General features: G+C 30.8%; 1 protein-coding gene across 2 annotated transcripts in view; it reads right to left on the reverse strand.

The window, feature by feature from the left end:
* Positions 1 to 17,463, reverse strand: part of LOC111696258 (glutamate receptor ionotropic, kainate 2) — a gene marked incomplete at its 5' end in the record, with an annotated part of 45,077 nt that extends 27,614 nt beyond the window's left edge. For both annotated transcript variants that reach the window (XM_023465815.1, XM_023465816.1), the window contains 14 exon segments: positions 324 to 364; positions 1,076 to 1,160; positions 3,064 to 3,109; positions 4,354 to 4,418; positions 4,742 to 4,842; positions 5,601 to 5,675; positions 6,546 to 6,614; positions 10,564 to 10,649; positions 11,914 to 12,013; positions 12,853 to 12,929; positions 13,931 to 13,991; positions 14,750 to 14,804; positions 15,613 to 15,709; positions 17,390 to 17,463. In XM_023465815.1, coding sequence (XP_023321583.1) covers positions 324 to 364; positions 1,076 to 1,160; positions 3,064 to 3,109; positions 4,354 to 4,418; positions 4,742 to 4,842; positions 5,601 to 5,675; positions 6,546 to 6,614; positions 10,564 to 10,649; positions 11,914 to 12,013; positions 12,853 to 12,929; positions 13,931 to 13,991; positions 14,750 to 14,804; positions 15,613 to 15,709; positions 17,390 to 17,463 — 1,032 coding nt within the window.
* Between the last annotated feature and the right edge of the window lie 239 nt (positions 17,464 to 17,702).

Here is a 17,702-nt window from a genome sequence, read left to right on the forward strand (position 1 = left end):
CTGAGATTTCCAAAATTATATAAAACATGATTCTCAGTCAAAAACTTTGGATTTTATAAAAGTTTTAAGAAATAAAATACATAAAGTTCAAAAATGGCCAAAAAATCACGTTTTTTTCCGGCGACACCGGAAAAATTGGTCCAAAATAAACAATATTTTGGATTTTTCTTAGTTTCATATATATCTATTCAAAAGAAAAAGTGCACCTCTGAAAAATTTTTACAGGGCCCCACCCTCCTACTTTCTTCCCTCTATCCCCCTTCCCCTGTTACCCTGCCCCCCCTCTTCCTCCCCTATCCTGACATCTCCCTTGGGACTCCTACCTAAATGGAAGCATGAATGAGAGAAGACTGGGCGCTGCTTTCTAGAAATAATTCTCAAGAAGTTTTGCACAAAATTGAAAAATACAAAAATTGTGTAACAAACAGAGAGAAACTTGATGAAAAGAAAGAAATCTCTAGAAAAGTAATTTACAGTTCATTGTTTACAATATTTCTACAGTTAATTTTGAATTGAAAAGTCAGATATATAATTTATTATAATTATAATTCTTCACAACAACTTTACAGGGAAGTATTCCCACGATCAATAATACCTTCAAAACATTCATAGAGCAGCGAGGAATGTTTTGTAGGCAAAATTGGTCTTTGGAACACTTCCCTGTAAAGCTGTTGTGAAGAGTTATGATTAAATAAAATTCTAATTTCACAAAAAACGAATTATATTGTTATGTTACTTAATTGTCGCAAGGGATGTTAAGGATCTTGACGTCCTTCTGTTAGGGGAAATGGGTAGGGCTGGGCACGTTCCAAATTTTTCGAGCCGTTCTGTTAAGTGTTAGTTCCAACTGTAAAAAAAGTAAAGTTTCAAGTGGCCATTAATTCTAAAGTTAAGATCGGCACATCGGTTTGTTAACAACATTTACTATGTTTTTTTTTAATTACCATTGGTTAACGTTTTGAATTTTCAACAACCGTTAACAGCACCATTTGTTAACGATTTAAGAAATAATTCTGTTTAATTTAGGTTTAGAAAACCATTAAAAAATCTGTTTATAATTTTTTCTTGAATTTTCCTTTGGTTTCTGATAGATGATTGATATTCCAAGATTCATCCAGGGCATACTAAACTCTACAGCAGCTGCTCTACTGGTTGTTATACTGAATATAATTAGGATATATCCAGTGCATACTAAACTCTACAGGTGCTGCTCTACTGGTTGTTATTCTGAATATAATTAGGATATATCCAGTGCATACTAAACTCTACAGCAGCTGCTCTACTGGTTGTTATACTAAATACAGGATATCCAGTGCATACTAAACTCTACAGGTGCTGCTCTACTGGTTGTTATTCTGAATATAATTAGGATATATCCAGTGCATACTAAACTCTACAGCAGCTGCTCTACTGGTTGTTATACTAAATACAGGATATATCCAGGGCATACTAAACTCTACAGCTGCTGCTCTCTACTGGTTGTTATACTGAATACAATTAGGATATATCCAGTGCATACTAAACTCTACAGCAGCTGCTCTACTGGTTGTTATTCTGAATATAATTAGGATATATCCAGGGCATACTAAACTCTACTGCAGCTGCTCTACTGGTTGTTATACTAAATATAATTAGAATATCTATTGCATACTAAACTCTACACATAGAAAATAGAATATATAGAGAGGAATTAAAAGAATCTCTCGGTATGAATTTTTTCAGTCCCTTTCAGCCTGAAAGAGAGTTCAAAGTGTACAAATCATTTAAATGTTCACAAATTATATGCAGTACATTAATAAGTATGTTCCCTAGACTATCCATTTCAATTTCGAATTTTTTAAACTGTTAAATAAACTTTATAATGAATTAGGTGAATAAAAAATCATTTGATTTATAGTTATAACGGAAAATCATCGTTTGTAAAGTGGAAGGCATAGAGTCTATGTGAAATGATCATTGGTCAATTATGAAGCCAGCCTATTTCATAATTTGGTTTTCTTTTAACAATAATTTTAGAATTTTCTATAAAATGATGTTCCAGGGCCCAACAGGTTATATAGCATAAATATGAGAAGTACACCTGCAGTTTGGAAACAGTACAACAAAATGGCTGTTTTACAATTTTTTCCAGTAAATTCCTCTCTATATATTCTACTTTCTATGACTCTACTTCAGCTGCTCTACTGGTTGTTATTCTGAATATAATTAGGATATATCCAGGGCATACTAAACTCTACAGCAGCTGCTCTATTGGTTGTTATACTGAATATAATTAGAATATCTATTGCATACTAAACTCTACAGCAGCTGCTCTACTGGTTGTTATTCTGAATATAATTAGGATATATCCAGGGCATACTAAACTCTACAGCAGCTGCTCTACTGGTTGTTATACTGAATATAATTAGAATATCTATTGCATACTAAACTCTACAGCAGCTGCTCTACTGGTTGTTATTCTGAATATAATAAGAACAAAATTTTATTCATACTGACACCTCAGAATGCAAAACTGTTATTTGGGACAGCGATTAGCTTTAGTAAACTTTTAAGATTTAGGAGGAATGGGCTGGACGTCTAAGCTATGAAGATTTAAGATTTAAAAGTTTTGCTCTCATGACAATAACATTAGACATTGCAAGCTATAAATATAAACATCCAGCTATTAAAAATGTTTGTCAATTTTCAAGTTGAATGTTATAGGGTGTTCCAATAAACATGGGAATTGAGAGAAGAATTTAAAGTCGTCTTTGATTTCTGAGGCATGGCAAATATAGTATAAAAAAGTGGTCTAGACCTTTCTTGTGTAAATTGACGAAGATATTAGACACTAGACAATTAAGATTCATTAAATAAATTGAAATTTGTTACACATTTTAAATATATCCGTCAATTTTGTATGTATAAACTGGAATACTGCAATAATTGTGTTTATGAAAAAATACCACATGGATCGAAGACGAAATTAAAGTTGTTACTTAATTCCCATGTTTATTGTGACACCCTGTATATCTGTTTGCTCTTTTTACATTGAAAAATTATAGGAGATACCAAAAGAAATACCTCAAATCCGCAACCACCATGTCAGCTTCACCAGTCAAAACTTCCCCTAAAAATACAGTTAATAAAATAAGGTGGTCGGCGTTTATATCAGTACAATAAAGACGACTTTTATATTTAAGTTTAGATTTTTATAATGCTTTTTTTCAAGTAAATAAAGAGAAGTGTTAATTGACAGCTTATAATTATAAGCTATAATTATCTATAATTATCTATAATTATCTGTATCCCGCCATGCTGTTTAAAAGCTTGATATAAATATAATTTGAAATATAAAGTCGTCTTCATTGGACAGATATATACGACGACAGTTGTGTATATAACCTTCATTTTTGCTCATTTATAGGGATCAAGAAGAGGAATGAACAAAACTGAACAAAATTTATTAAAATATTCAATTTTCTTTTATCGTAAATTTAATGAATATCTAACCTTTACAGCAATTTGAGGTTTATATCTTATTTCTAAATTGCATTTTAGATAGGTTTGCTTTTATTATATCATGCAAATTATAATCTTTTTGGTTAAGAACTTTCAGAAGAAAAACACATTTTTGAAACTTATTGAGAATATAATTTTGCAATTTTCTTTACAATTGCATTAATGTTGAGTACTTTTAAAGTAAAGAATCTTAAATGTTTTAAAACGGATCCTAAAGAAATGCCCATCCCTACTGCCTAGAAGTGTTATGTTTCAAGGACAAAAGAAAATAAAAAAGTTGAAAACAATGATTTCAGTTCTCAGAACTGCGCAAACTTTATCAAAGCTTGTTTTTATATTTTCTCATCAAACACACCATTTGATTTGAAACGGCGTAATATGTTTTGAACACCAAGAAAAATAAAATATAACCAATTTCTTTTTCCTGTCACAAAATGTGGTGGTAATTATTTAAACTACAGTAGTCGGCGTTTTTATCAATATAATGAAGATGGATTTTCTATTAAAATTTAAATTTCTAACAAGCTTTTTTAAAATTACAAGTTTGCAAGCAAATAAAGAGAAGCTTTTCGTTGACAGCTTCTGTATGTTTATATGTTGCATGTGTCCATGTCGTTTAAAACAAAATGTACACCCAAGCGTTTTTGTTTGTTTGATCAGCATAAACTATAAATCATTTTAAAAAATTGTTGAAAAAATCGTGTGCTTTAAAAAACAATATCTTTTTATTCCCCTAAACGACTTTCATCCTTTTTACGACCATCGTTCGTTTTTTCTAAACAACGCCATCGTTTACAAATAATGTTGTTCGTTCACAAAACTATGCCAATCTCTATTTAATAGTAGTCTTACCTATCATTCCATTCCATCTTCCTGTATTTGCATCATAACTGCCATACTGTCCATCTTCCACTATCCTACAATGTTACAATGTTAAACCCTAAATATGCTGACGGGGAGTATAGTTAAACTGTAGTATTGTGGAGAGAATATGAACCATATCTAGGACTGTAATACTGGTACCTTAGTGTATAGTTAAACTGTAGTATTGTGGAGAGAATATGAACCATATCTAGGACTGTAATTCTGGTTACCTTAGTGTATAGTTAAACTGTATGTAGTATTGTGGAGAGAATATGAACCATATCTAGGGCTGATATACTGGTTACCTTAGTGTATAGTTAAACTGTAGTATTGTGGAGAGAATATGAACCATATCTAGGACTATAATGCTGGTTACCTTAGCGTATAGTTAAACTGAAGTATTGTAGAGAGAATATGAACCATATCAGGAATAAAACCTTCATATCTTTCATTCCCGACCAGAAGCTTTGTGTCCTCCTACATTAAAGGATATTTAAGCGTAATTTCAAGTGACCAACCATGTAATGCCCGATTCACAATGGTACCCTAACAACCATTGTCTGACCAAGTACAAGGTGTCTCAAAAAAAAAAACGGGGAATAAGGGTCTACACACTCTTGTGTAATAGGATTTTCAAGATTGAGAGCAATTAAAAAATCTACGTACAATTTTAGATTAAAAGAGCCAAATTTTAGGCTTGTAAATCTAAAAATTAGAATTTTATATGCTTCTAAAGTTTCCAACTGGAGTGAGTAAATTGGGTAAAGATAAAAAAAATCTCCGTTTGCACAATTTTGTACTGTTAAACCCTAAAAAAGCCATACATCGAAAGAATTCATTAAATTTCGTATTCTTCACTTTCTGATAATGGAATGTTGCAGATATTTGTCAATATTGATCAGATACAGATTTCAAGGGAACAGGTTGTGAATTGGACATTGTTCTCTTTGCATGGAGGGTTATTTATATTTATTTATTGATTTTTTATGCTTTGTGGTAACCTTGTATATGTGTCAATAAATAATATAAAACAATGAAAAACTTAAGTTTAATTGACTCTTAATTTGATATTTATAATCTTGTATTTCTGTTCCGAAAACTTTTGATTTATTTGTTATTAATAACAATGGTTTTGAATATGCATTAAAAAAATATAAATAAATCATAATGAGATTTTTTTGTAAATATATGAGAAAAAATATATTGTTATAATTTTGTTAAATTGTAATAATTACCTTAAGCATTGTGTACGGATCATTAAAAATAGTTGTAACAGTAAGAGATTTGTTAAACATAGGATTAATTGTACTCTACAAATATCAGTTACAATAAAAATGTTGAAATAGACAGAAATTATAAAAAAGATTTAAAGATAAAAGTAAAATCGTGTAATCCGTTCTGAAGTTTTCTTATATAATCTGAGCTGAAACTTTAGAATGGTGGATATCGAGATTAATGCTTAATCCTCTCTTTTTCTTAATATCGAGACTAACCTAATCTTGTACTTGAATCCTGAAAAGTGTATAAAATTCAACCAATCAGAGTCGCGTATATGAAGCCGATAAATTTGAAATTTTGCGCGCCATTTAAGATTATATACAAAAACGGGATGGACTCTCTAATTTAAAAAAAAACATTTTTTGATTTTTCTTTATTATATGCAAGAAAAGAGGATTTAAGAAAAGAATCAACTCAAGAATCAAGAATCAAGAATCCATTGGATACTTTGGATGTAATCGGGATTAAGGATATCTTATTCTAAAGTTTTCAGCTCTATTTATTTTTTTGTTGTTGAACATTTCCAGAAAGGAATTGATTTTTAGCCACAAAATCAAATTTTCTTATTCCTAAATCTTTAGAACTTGATGGAGTTAACCTTTGAAATTACAAACAATTAGATTATTTGGTCTAACAGAATTCAAAGTTTGAAATGTCTAAGGTCTATGACATCGGGTTCTAAATATATACATATTAGAAAGTCAGAGTTTGTGACAAAGACTCAATTTTTTAAAAGTTTTTAGTGTTAAAAAAAATGTCATCATCAAAAATTTAAATTTTAAAAAACCACGTAAAAAATAATGACAATTAAAATTCACTTTATGAGCAAAACAGAAGAAATACATAGACCAGATGTTTTTTTAAACTATAGAAAATTGATGATTTTATTGTATAAACTGTTCCGGTTCCGGTTTAGATTCTAGATGATATCCAGTTATATTAAATCCGTCTCCTTCTACCCAGTTTCCAACCTTAATACAAAAACTTCAAGTATCTATATAAAGTACTAACTAGGAAACCCAGCTTTGCCTGCACACCAAACTTTCTTTATTAGAGTCAATCAGGCCCGTAACCAGGGGGGGGGGTGCAAGGGTGCAGGTGCACTTTTTGTTCTGCACTGGGTCGATGGTTTGTTTTGATCTAATCTCTCCTGGGGCAAGGTTGGAGTTACTTGCATAATTGCAAAACTATATATCTCAGGCTGTTGAATTTGCTCAACATCTGAGTTGACAGATCTCAGTGTCATCCTGGCAACCTGAGACTCAAACAATCGATATGTTGAGTTATTCATCCTATTGTAATGCTTCATTATAATGCTGGAATCAGTTGGAGTAATGGACTGATAATGTCCAGATTGAAAAAATGTTTCTTCAAACCATAGAAGAGTTAGTGGAGCACTATAAGGATCTCGATTAACAGAGCGAATTAAACAATACTGTTTACAGATATGGGCAGAGGATTATGTGGATTATTAATGGGAGAGGAAACTTTTGACTGAACAGGTTTACTTAATGAGTCATTCATATCAAAAACAGTTAACTCGGAACCATCAAAACTTTTTTCAAGGTTTAAACTTTCATCGCTCAATGAATCTGTTTCATCTAAATCATCTTGAACACCGGGAATTCCATACCCATATGGATCAGGATCAAGATCAGATCTAAAATCTGCATTATGAATACAAGCATTTCCCATTGTTTGCTGATAAACTAGAAGCTCAATATTTCCTTTACTGTAGGACTTCATTAGACTATCTTGCCGCTCACGCAGTTTTTTATATTTTACAGAAATTTTTTTTTTAGTTTTTCACATAACTTCTACCAGAGCCTGATCTTCAGCAATATTTAACTCATCCTTTATAACTGATATTAATGTATATGGATTAGGATGTTTGCTGATTATTTATTTGCTCCCAAGAGCATAGTTATAGCCCTCGGCCAAGTTATTTGTCCTTGTTTTAACTTTAAACATATTCCAAATATTTAAGTCCAATTTTAACCAAAAAGATTCTATGTAATTNCCCCCCTCGTCAAAATCTGGTTACAGGCATGGAGTCAATCTACTTAATTTATAATGTTTAAACCAAGTTAAAAATATTTTATTCCGTGGTTTTATCGAGTTGAGGTATTTTTTCGAGGGGTTCCTGAGTTTTGATCGGATAAATATGTAAAGTATTAATATCTGTTTGTTTGTTTATTTGAATTTCAGGAAAGAACTTTTATATTTTAATGTTGAACAAATGAAAATCCCATTTAGCAAATATAATTGACAACCTTGTTCCCTTTGCTGCAAAATTGCAAACATTTACATATGAAATAGCCATAATCCATGGTTATAACCATGTTTAAACATATTGTTAATAATATTTAATCATAAGAAGGCTCAGAATTTTTGTACATTGATATCATAAATATTTTTTACATATGCATATTTTCCAGATGCTTATTTTTAAATAAACACGTTGCTTTTCCAGAAAATGGTATTGAATTAACCCTAAACAGGCTGGGGGGGGGGGAGGCGTTTGGCGCCCCCCTCCTCTGAAGTTTTTTGTCCTAGCACTCTCATTTTTGACACTATCAACGTGAAATTTTGTGAAGTTATTTAAAGGCTTTTTTTAAAAATATTTTTTTCTATTTATAGGGTAGGGCACAGGGCGGAAAAAAGTCAGGTCTGTGAAAAAAATCTAAAAAAGCCCATAACTTTTTTCTGACTAAAGCTGCAGTCACACATTGATATTTGTTTAAAACAAAAAATATCTAAAATTTTTTTGACCCTTTCTAAGGCATTTTTTTCCACCCTCCCTAGCACCCAAACTATTAAAGTTATCGGTCTAATTTATTTTCTTTGAGCTGGCTATGAAAAATTGGGCTATGAATATGCATTTCAACCCATACCTATTCTCTAAGGTCTTTTTCTAGGCGCCAAACGCCCCCCATACCCCCCAGCATTTATAGGATTCAACAAATATTAATAGATTTAATGGCTTTTTATGAAAGTACAATTCTATTGAAATAATTATTTGAGGTATAATTAGATGACTGATTTTGCTGAAATCTATTAATATAATTCATAATGACCTCAGGAAGCATTTTTAAAGTAATAGAAATTTCAAACTATGAATTTTTTAGGATCAAAAAATCTTAGTTTGAACAATTAAAGTTTATCACCATCAGGTAGCTAAGAACTTTTATTTTTCAGTGTTAAACAAATGAAAATCCAATTTAGCCATTATAATTGATGGGCAATTTCGTTTACTTTTACTGCAAAATAGCAATCGTTAACTAACATCTTTATTTTTTAGAATTAAATACTTAAACTTTTTATTAGATAGAGGACTTTTTGTTATTAACGGCTGCTTGCATGATGGGAATATCCATTGGAGGATATCTACAACGTTTTTTATTTTGTTAAAAAAGAAAATTCTAGAGGGATAATTAAAAGCTGAAATCGAAGATTTGCGCGAAGCGCCCTGAAATTAGAATTTACAATTTGCTACACTTCATCAATCCGTACTATTTGGTTAGAAACTATAAAGTACTTTAATCCTTGAAAGGAAAATATTAAAAACATTTATTGAGAAAAGAAAATTCAAAAGAAAAGTGGGTTTCTTCTCTTTAAACTCTTTTAATAACTTAATGGTCTTTTTTGTAAACTGCGCAATAAATTATATACGATCAATTACTTAAAATTTTGTTTAGAAATATAGAAATATTTAAAAATATTACAAATTAAATTTTTCCATTACTTTCAAGTGCATTTAAGGAATCACATTTTTCTGCGGAAATTTTATTTAAAAATTGAATACACTGGAAATCTTTACGAAATGAAAACCATAAATGTCAGGTTTACATCACATAAACTGGACCGGGAATTAGATGCTAGAATATTACCTTTTTTACTACACTAACGCAGGATAATTTTATTTTGAATACAATCAAATTTCTACCAAAACAATTAAAACCCTTAAATTCCCTGTTCCATAACTAGGCTTTAAGGGCGCTTTGCGCCCATCTTCTATTTCAATCGTGAACATTTTCTCTTTGTAAAACAAAAACAGAAAAAAAGTTTGCGGATTTTCTAAAAAATCGATGGATTTCAAAATTTAATAAAAATCAAATTTTGTTGGAGGCAAATTTTGGCCAAAATTTTGTCACGATCGGTTCAGTCATTTTGAAGTTTATTGGATACAAACGGACTGACAAACAAACAAACAAACAAAGTATATATATACATATAGATTTAACATTCTATCGCGATTTTAAAAGTTGGTCTCGTGCCTACATTTACTGTATTGATTCGTACACTAAATTTTTGAAGTAAAATTTTTGAGTGAATAGTCATAAAATACCCCTAGTCTTGGCATTAACAATTTTTTTGTGCTGTCAATATTACCGGAAATATGTTTAATTTGATCAGATTTCGACAATTTTGGTTTTATTTAAAAAAAAAGAAATTCTCAATATCTTTGGTAATATTAACAGCACATTTTAAAAACACCAGAACTAGTGGTAGTGAATTTAGTGGTATTTATTTCAAGAATCATATATGTGAAAGAAGGTTAAAAAACTAAATATCTCAAATATGTCCAAGGATCAAAAACGACTTTCAAATCGTCTTGCTACTGTCATGTTCCGTGGGACACCCTGTATATGAAAATTTCAATTATTATCACGCATGAAACGAGATGCTTTCTTTTTTAAATTGTCGACAATAGTTCTACACAACAAAATCCCTAAATTAAAAAATAAAAATTTAAATGTAAAACCTTGAAGACACCTCTGTAATAAAATTTTGCTTAACGCGCGCAACATTTTTAAATAGATTGTAATGTTATCCATGTCCACTAAATATGTCTTTACAAATAAACATAATTTCGGACACAAAATATACATTTTTAAATGATCAAACATGAAATATTACCTTGACTACTCCATGTTCCTCCAGAAGTTGAAGAACTTCAAGTTGGAAATCAGTTCTCTGTCCGTAGGAATCAAACCTTATAGGACCTGATACAAATAAACGGTTCAACGGTGCTGTGCTGCCACAATAAGGGAGGGATCGTTTTCACTTTCTTGAAAAACTATTGTTTTTAAAAAGAAAAACGAAAAGCAACCGTTTTTAAAAACGAAAGTTCGTCGATTAACGAAAGCAGGTCGTTTTTATTTTTTGACGATTGTTACCGACGACCCTTCGTTAACGATCGTTAACATCCTTTATTACACAAAATCATTTTTAGGTCTGAAAGTCCGAGGTCAGAAAACATTCAGGTTATTTCTCTAAATTGTTTAAATTTCGGTTTCAATGACATCAATGCCATTTTCTGGAAAACAAAATTTGACATTGAAAGGCAAATATGAAAAGTTGTAAAGGGGGGGGGGGCAAATAAATGCAAAAATTTACACAAATCATCTTTTTTAGTGTACTTCGTGTTATTAATACTTGGAACAAGGGTTGCCATTAAGAGCTATTTGTCGTAAAAAATACTTGCTAACTGCATACAAAAGAATTCTGTGAGATAAAATAATTATAAGTTTGGAATGTAAAAAGGTGTAAATTATCGGGTTGCACAAATAAGGGGATGATAAAATTTGAGTTTGTGGCAAAGACTCAATTCTTTTCACAAACAATGACATCAATACCACCTTCTGGAAAACGGAATAAATTTATTTTCACGCTTTTGATACGTTTCGCTAAAAAATACATTAACTACTTAAATATACATTTTCAAGACCCATTTGAATTTATTTTATTTTCAAAACTTTTAACCAAGGATGCCATCGAAATAAAGTTTTACCGAAAAACCTTGCACGTTTTCGAGAAATTGCGAAAATTAATGGACATGTTGTTTCGGTGGAAATGAATCTCTATTTCAACATCAAGAATCCGCGGTTTCTGAGAGAACACTATTTTAGAGATTTGTACATACGCTCAGGAACACCTTCCAGCATTGAATAGGCTTAATTGTGATTCAAAATACAAAATATTGATTTAATAACAAAAAATACAAAAAAAGGGGATATTAAATAGTTATTCTATGTATTACATGTATAGTCAGTTTAAACTCTTTCTATAAGCAAGTTTTACGCAAACCCTAGGAAAATGCAAGGTTACCTGTAATCCCTGGTCGAATTGTAGCTCTCATGTAGTTTACAATGCAGGGTTACCTGTAATCCCTGGTCGAATTGTAGCTCTCATGTAGTTTACAATGCAGGGTTACCTGTAATTCCTGGTAGAATAGTAGCTCTCATGTAGTTTACAATGCAGGGTTACCTGTAATTCCTGGTAGAATAGTAGCTCTCATGTAGTTTACAATGGAAGATCCATGTTTCCAAAATTGGGTTGAACTATCTTCACAACTTAAACTTTGCAACTTAAACAAATTATAAAAATACATTAGGTTAGTGATGATGAGTAGTAAACTGAGTATTAGTTTATACAATTTTTTATTTTTTTTTATATTTCGGTCTGAGTTGAACCTTTTCTTTTTCTGTTAATAGCCATTAAAAACAGTAATAAAAATCCAAAAAAAAATAACAAGAAAATAAGAATAAAAATCTTGTTAAAAAGGTGGTCAGACGATTGAAAAAGAAACAAACTCAGATCATGATCAAAGGTTACTCTTTGTACAACAGATTTGTATTATTAAAGAATAAAATGGTTGTATAATTTTCCTTTAAAAAGCTATTTATTTGGATTTTTGTTGAATTTTCTAATTTATATTAATCAAACTGTATAAAATGTATAAATAGATCATTATATATACTGTTTATTTCATAATGATTTTTGAGGGGGGGGGGAGGGAATGAAAAATTTCTTTCTGAACAATCTTTCTTACCATGTGAAAATATTTCAAAAAGAATTCATTGGAATTAATACAATTTTTAAAAACTCCTCGTAGGGTAGCGTTTTTAAAGGGTTGCGTTTTTTTATGTTAGCGTTTTTATAAGGTAGCGTTTCTATAGGGTAGCGTTTTTATAGGGTAGCAATTTTATAGGGTAGCGTTAGTATAAGGTAGCGTTTTTATAGGGTAGCGTTTTTATAGTGTAGCGGTTTGAAAGATACACCAAAAATTTATAATTGTAAGCAAAAATTCTGGGCTGGATGAGTTCAAGACAGTTTAAGGGCAGAGCAGTGCCGCTAGGACAGAAAAGGGGACCGTAGATTGCGCGTAACATAAAAAACTGTTTTCTGCGCGCTATATAATCTAACCTGTAATTCTTGAACGTTACTGAGTTGACCTAGGGCTGCTGCAAGCAGATGAACCCCATCATAAATAAGAGCAGCATCTAGAAAATACACTTTTTACATTTATCGTGAGGGGGGGGGTATGTATTTTGATTATTGTAAATACTATCCAAAGAATGAAATTCTAGACTTTTGAATCTTGCTCTTTCAAAATCATGTAGTTCAATTGGACTTATATTCGATCAAACTAAAGTCAGCTGTTCACAGCCGGCTTTTAAAGCAAACAAACATAAATTTAATCATGTTCATATGAACATATTTTAACAAGTTTGAGGACTATAGTCCTGTTTAATGTTTGTCTTAATAAACATTAATTTAAAACTTACGTTCGTTCAATCGATCATTAGTCCAATTGATATGACACCACAAATGTGGGAAAAATAAAAACTGGTTTTTCGAAAGTTAAAGAGCGGATCAGCTAAGGAGAAATAAGTAATTTCCGCCCTTTGATCAACACTTATTTATCGACCTATGATTCTCCCTAATCAATTTTTTGACAGAGAAGTCAGTAGATATAAAGTTAAATAAAAATATTTTTTTGTCTGCCTGATCAAAGGGTGAACAGAGTTGACTTTAGTTAAAATGGATTTGAGAATTTATAATGAATCTAAGGGTTTCCATTTCCAAACTTCGTTCAAACTTTTCTTTAATTTTCTGATTTTCTATTTTTAACTTTTTCCCTTTTCATTCATCTCAGACAAGATATTTATTTTATTTTTAAATCACAGCAAATCTAAGAGAAATTATATCAATCCGTATTCCGTATACAGTTTGCATTATGCTTAATCACAAGATTCAAACCACGGAGTTGACAACTTTAGAATTTTGGATATCGTGATCAATGCTTAATTTTCTCTTTTTATTATCTAATGACTATTTTAATCTTTATTTGCATTCAGAAAAGTGGTGTATGCAGAATCCCGAACATAATCTGAAGCCGGGAAATAATAAAATTTTGCGCGCTATTTATTTAAATGGAGATATCCCTAAAGAGAGGGAAAGAGCAAGTATATCCAATTTTAAAGTTTTCAGCTCAGTTTACCTAATTTTAGTCCACCAGAGAAATCAACAAAATCCAGACTTCGACCCATCCTTATTTCCTCCTGGCCCAATGATAAAAGTAAAGATAGGAAACAAAGATTAGTTGCAGAGGATTTATAAATAACACTTCACAGTGATCCATGAGAATAACTTTTTAAAAACAAAAGTTAAAACAAGTGCGTTGAAGTTCAAGGGCTACAAAAAGGTAAACGTGAGTTAGTGAGGTAAAGTCAAAAGCCCGTCTTGAATATTATATATATATATTATATAAATTATATAATATATATAATTATATAATATTAATACGACTTTTCATACCTGTCTTGGTCGATCTTACTTAGATTCCAGGAATTGTATGCGACCATTCGTTAGTTTAGCTTGTTTTACAAAGGTATCATTTACATGAGCAACATTAAGGAAGATATTGTGAATTTGTGTCTTGAAAAGGGTTGGATTCAAACAAATATATTCTTGTTTTCGTTATAAAAAACTGCAATTAATTTTACTAAATTTAAATAGAAAAAAGGATAAAATCGCTATAACAATGTGTTTCGAACATTGTTTTCATTAATGCTTTCTATATAAAAAACCGCATTTGAAAATATATATTTTTTTTAAGGGTCACCTCTATGAATTTTTATAAGACAGAGGTTTTATAAGGGTAACGATGTGAATCGGACTTTCTCTTTAATCAGAGAACAGTACCTTAATATTCATAATATTGTTTAGGGAACCTGATGTTGGATTAAACTCTTGGAACAAATTAATTAAAAAAAATTTTATTTAATTTTTTTATTAATAATTTTTTTAACATGTTTTCCTCGACGATTTCTCCCAGGATTCTGTAAACAAAAGGGTTCCCGGGATCAATCAATCTATCAAAAAATCAATAAACCAATCGATCAATTAATCCATCAATCAATAAATCAATTCACCAATCAATAAATCAATTCACCAATTATTACGTCAATCCATCAATCAACAAATCAATAAACCAATAAATCAATAAATCAAAAAATAGAGAAAATGGTAAATTTTGGGCGACTCTGGACTTTCAGAATTGTTGTCCTCATCATGCTGAATAAGATGTTGGTAGTGTTGGTTTTAATATCGAGTTTTGATATTGGCCGATATACTAAAATTCGAGTTTTTCAATTGGTGCCCATTTCTAATATTCAGTGTTAGAAAATTGCCGAGCGTTGATGGCTCTTGAATTAAGTATTAATCAATAATTGGAGACAATTGTAAATTTCTGGGACAATTGGAACCTTGGGGGTGAGTTATTACAGATTTTACCTGTTTACTCTCAAAGAAAGATTATAAAAAAAAATTCTGCTTGATCTATTAAATACCTTATCTAATGCATGTATTACGAATTGAAAATTGAAAATCAAGAGATTATTGAAACTTTATTCAAAGTCTTTGCCACAAACTCCAGTTTTCCGAACAATAAATCTTTGCAACCTGATGGTGTAAACCTTTGATAATTCAAACTTAGATTATTTGATCTAAAAAAATACTTATTTGGGTTGCAAAGATATAGTGATTAGAACATCAGAGTTTGTGACAAAGATTCAATTTTTTACTAATTCAATGATACTAACATTTTTTTTATATTCGAATATTTTCATTATTTTTTAGAAATAAATACGATGAGAGAGGGTGGGTAAGGGGGAGACATACCTGAAGAGGGTGAAGTTAGTATAATCATATTTGAAGGGACTGAGATCAGCTGTATGAGCGTCAAGGTTGGTTAGAATCCAATTCTGTTTTCCAGTCACTAGAACAAAACACTAATTATTAAGAAAAACAACTGCAAACTAGCTGCAGAAGTTATGTTTTTTGGATCTCGTTATCTTTACAATCTGTTATCAAATCATTTAAATTTTAAAGGTTTAAACCATCAGGTTGAACAGATCTAAAGGAAAAGTACAAGTTTTATATTGCTTCTTCAACTATAATTTTTTTTGTAAAATAAAACAACCTTGTTTTTTATTTTATTGTTTTTCTTTTCATTGTGGTTTCTTCATAAAAGTGATTTGCGGATTTTATCCAACTCTAGTACAGACATAAAGCATGTACTCAGAAGAATTGAAAACTATTTTCAGATGTAAATCAACGGTATCTATTGTTGCTCAGAGCTGAAAACTTTAGAATGGGATATCCTTAATCCTGATCGGATAATTAATCTGGAGATTAAAAATGAGAGGAGAACAAGCAAAATTTAATCTCGGAATTAAGAAAAAGAGTGGATTAAGCCTTAATCCCGATATCCACCATTCAAAAGTTTTCAGCTCAGGTCATGATATAAATAATGCAGTTGTGATATTCTAATTCACTTTTGTTTTATTTTATAAATGGAATTATACGAAATTGTTAATCTGTATTTTTAGCCAAACCTTCTCTAGACATCAGTTTCTGTTCTTGACATTTTTTATGATGAAGAAATAATAATTCACTCATCTTAACATTTATATTATTAAGATTTTTTTAAAAACATTTATATCGGATTAAAGGGACTATATAAACGTAATTCTTAGTGGCCCTCCATGCAAAGATGCTCGATTCACAACAGGACCTTTAAGACCTTTTTCTGGACTGTGATCTTGACAGGCTACATTTTTTACGACTGAATGCATATACATGTTTTACATGTTGTACCGGCTCGGATCATGCAACTTTAAGAGTGGAGGAAGATATTGTCGTTCTTCCATATTTCAAAGTGTTTACTCCAATAATTATTATAATGTTGAGTCACTTTCATAGAGAAATAAATCACAAGTTAAAATAATCAGTTTACAAAATTATAAACATTGATATCATTCATTCTTCAACACTTTGTAACACTAGGAGGGTCATTTAAAATTACACTTAACTACGCAATATTACCTTGATCAAACAAGTTTTACCAATAGCCGGCCAAATTACTAAACTAAATGGGCTGAATTTTTTTGTGGACACCCATGAATAGCCTGGGGGTGACACAGGCAATGCCGGGCACGTCAGCTAGTATAAAATAAAAGACACTTTTCTTAGACCATAATAAAACTAACGTTTTTTGGTTCAGCTTAACCCTATCCCGATTAGGCTATTTTTGTCTATTGATGGGGGGGGGGGGGGGGGTTGTTTCCCGACCCCCTCAATGATTTTGCCCTTAGAGTTGAGATAGAGGATACATGTCCCTAGTCCAATTTTTCAAGGCCTGCTCATTAAAAAAAATTATACTTCTAACTTTAATGGTTAGGGTAAGAGGGTGTAAGGTAGGATTTGTATAAAAGTTTAAAAAGTATCCCGAAAAAATGTTTATGGTTATTTTTACTTTTGACAAATATTAGCATATGACACATGTTATTATATACCAACAATTGAGGCATATTGGTCAAGGGGTTCCTGAGTTATGATCGGACACACAAACAAACAGACAAACAAAGTTTATATTTATAGATTCTGTGTTTATTACCTATCCCTATCTGTTGAGCCTGGTTGAGTACAGTAAATAGTATTTCTAAATCACAACTCAGCACAATATTCTCCCTAGAACAACAATATCAAATTTCAGCACGTTTTATTCCTTATATCTTTGAAACTGATATAGTAGACCTTTCACATATAAAACTATTGATTTTGAAAGATAAGATATGTGGTATTAAAAGTAAAATGTTTACCTCATCAAGTTGCAAAGATATAGGGATTAGGATAATAAAATTTGTTGCGAAAAATCTGTTAATTTACAAGTAAACATTAAAAGAATCTGTTAATTGACAAGTAAACAT

Source organism: Eurytemora carolleeae, unplaced genomic scaffold, assembly GCF_000591075.1.
Source record: "Eurytemora carolleeae unplaced genomic scaffold, Eaff_2.0 scaffold137, whole genome shotgun sequence".
Taxonomy (NCBI): domain Eukaryota; kingdom Metazoa; phylum Arthropoda; class Copepoda; order Calanoida; family Temoridae; genus Eurytemora; species Eurytemora carolleeae.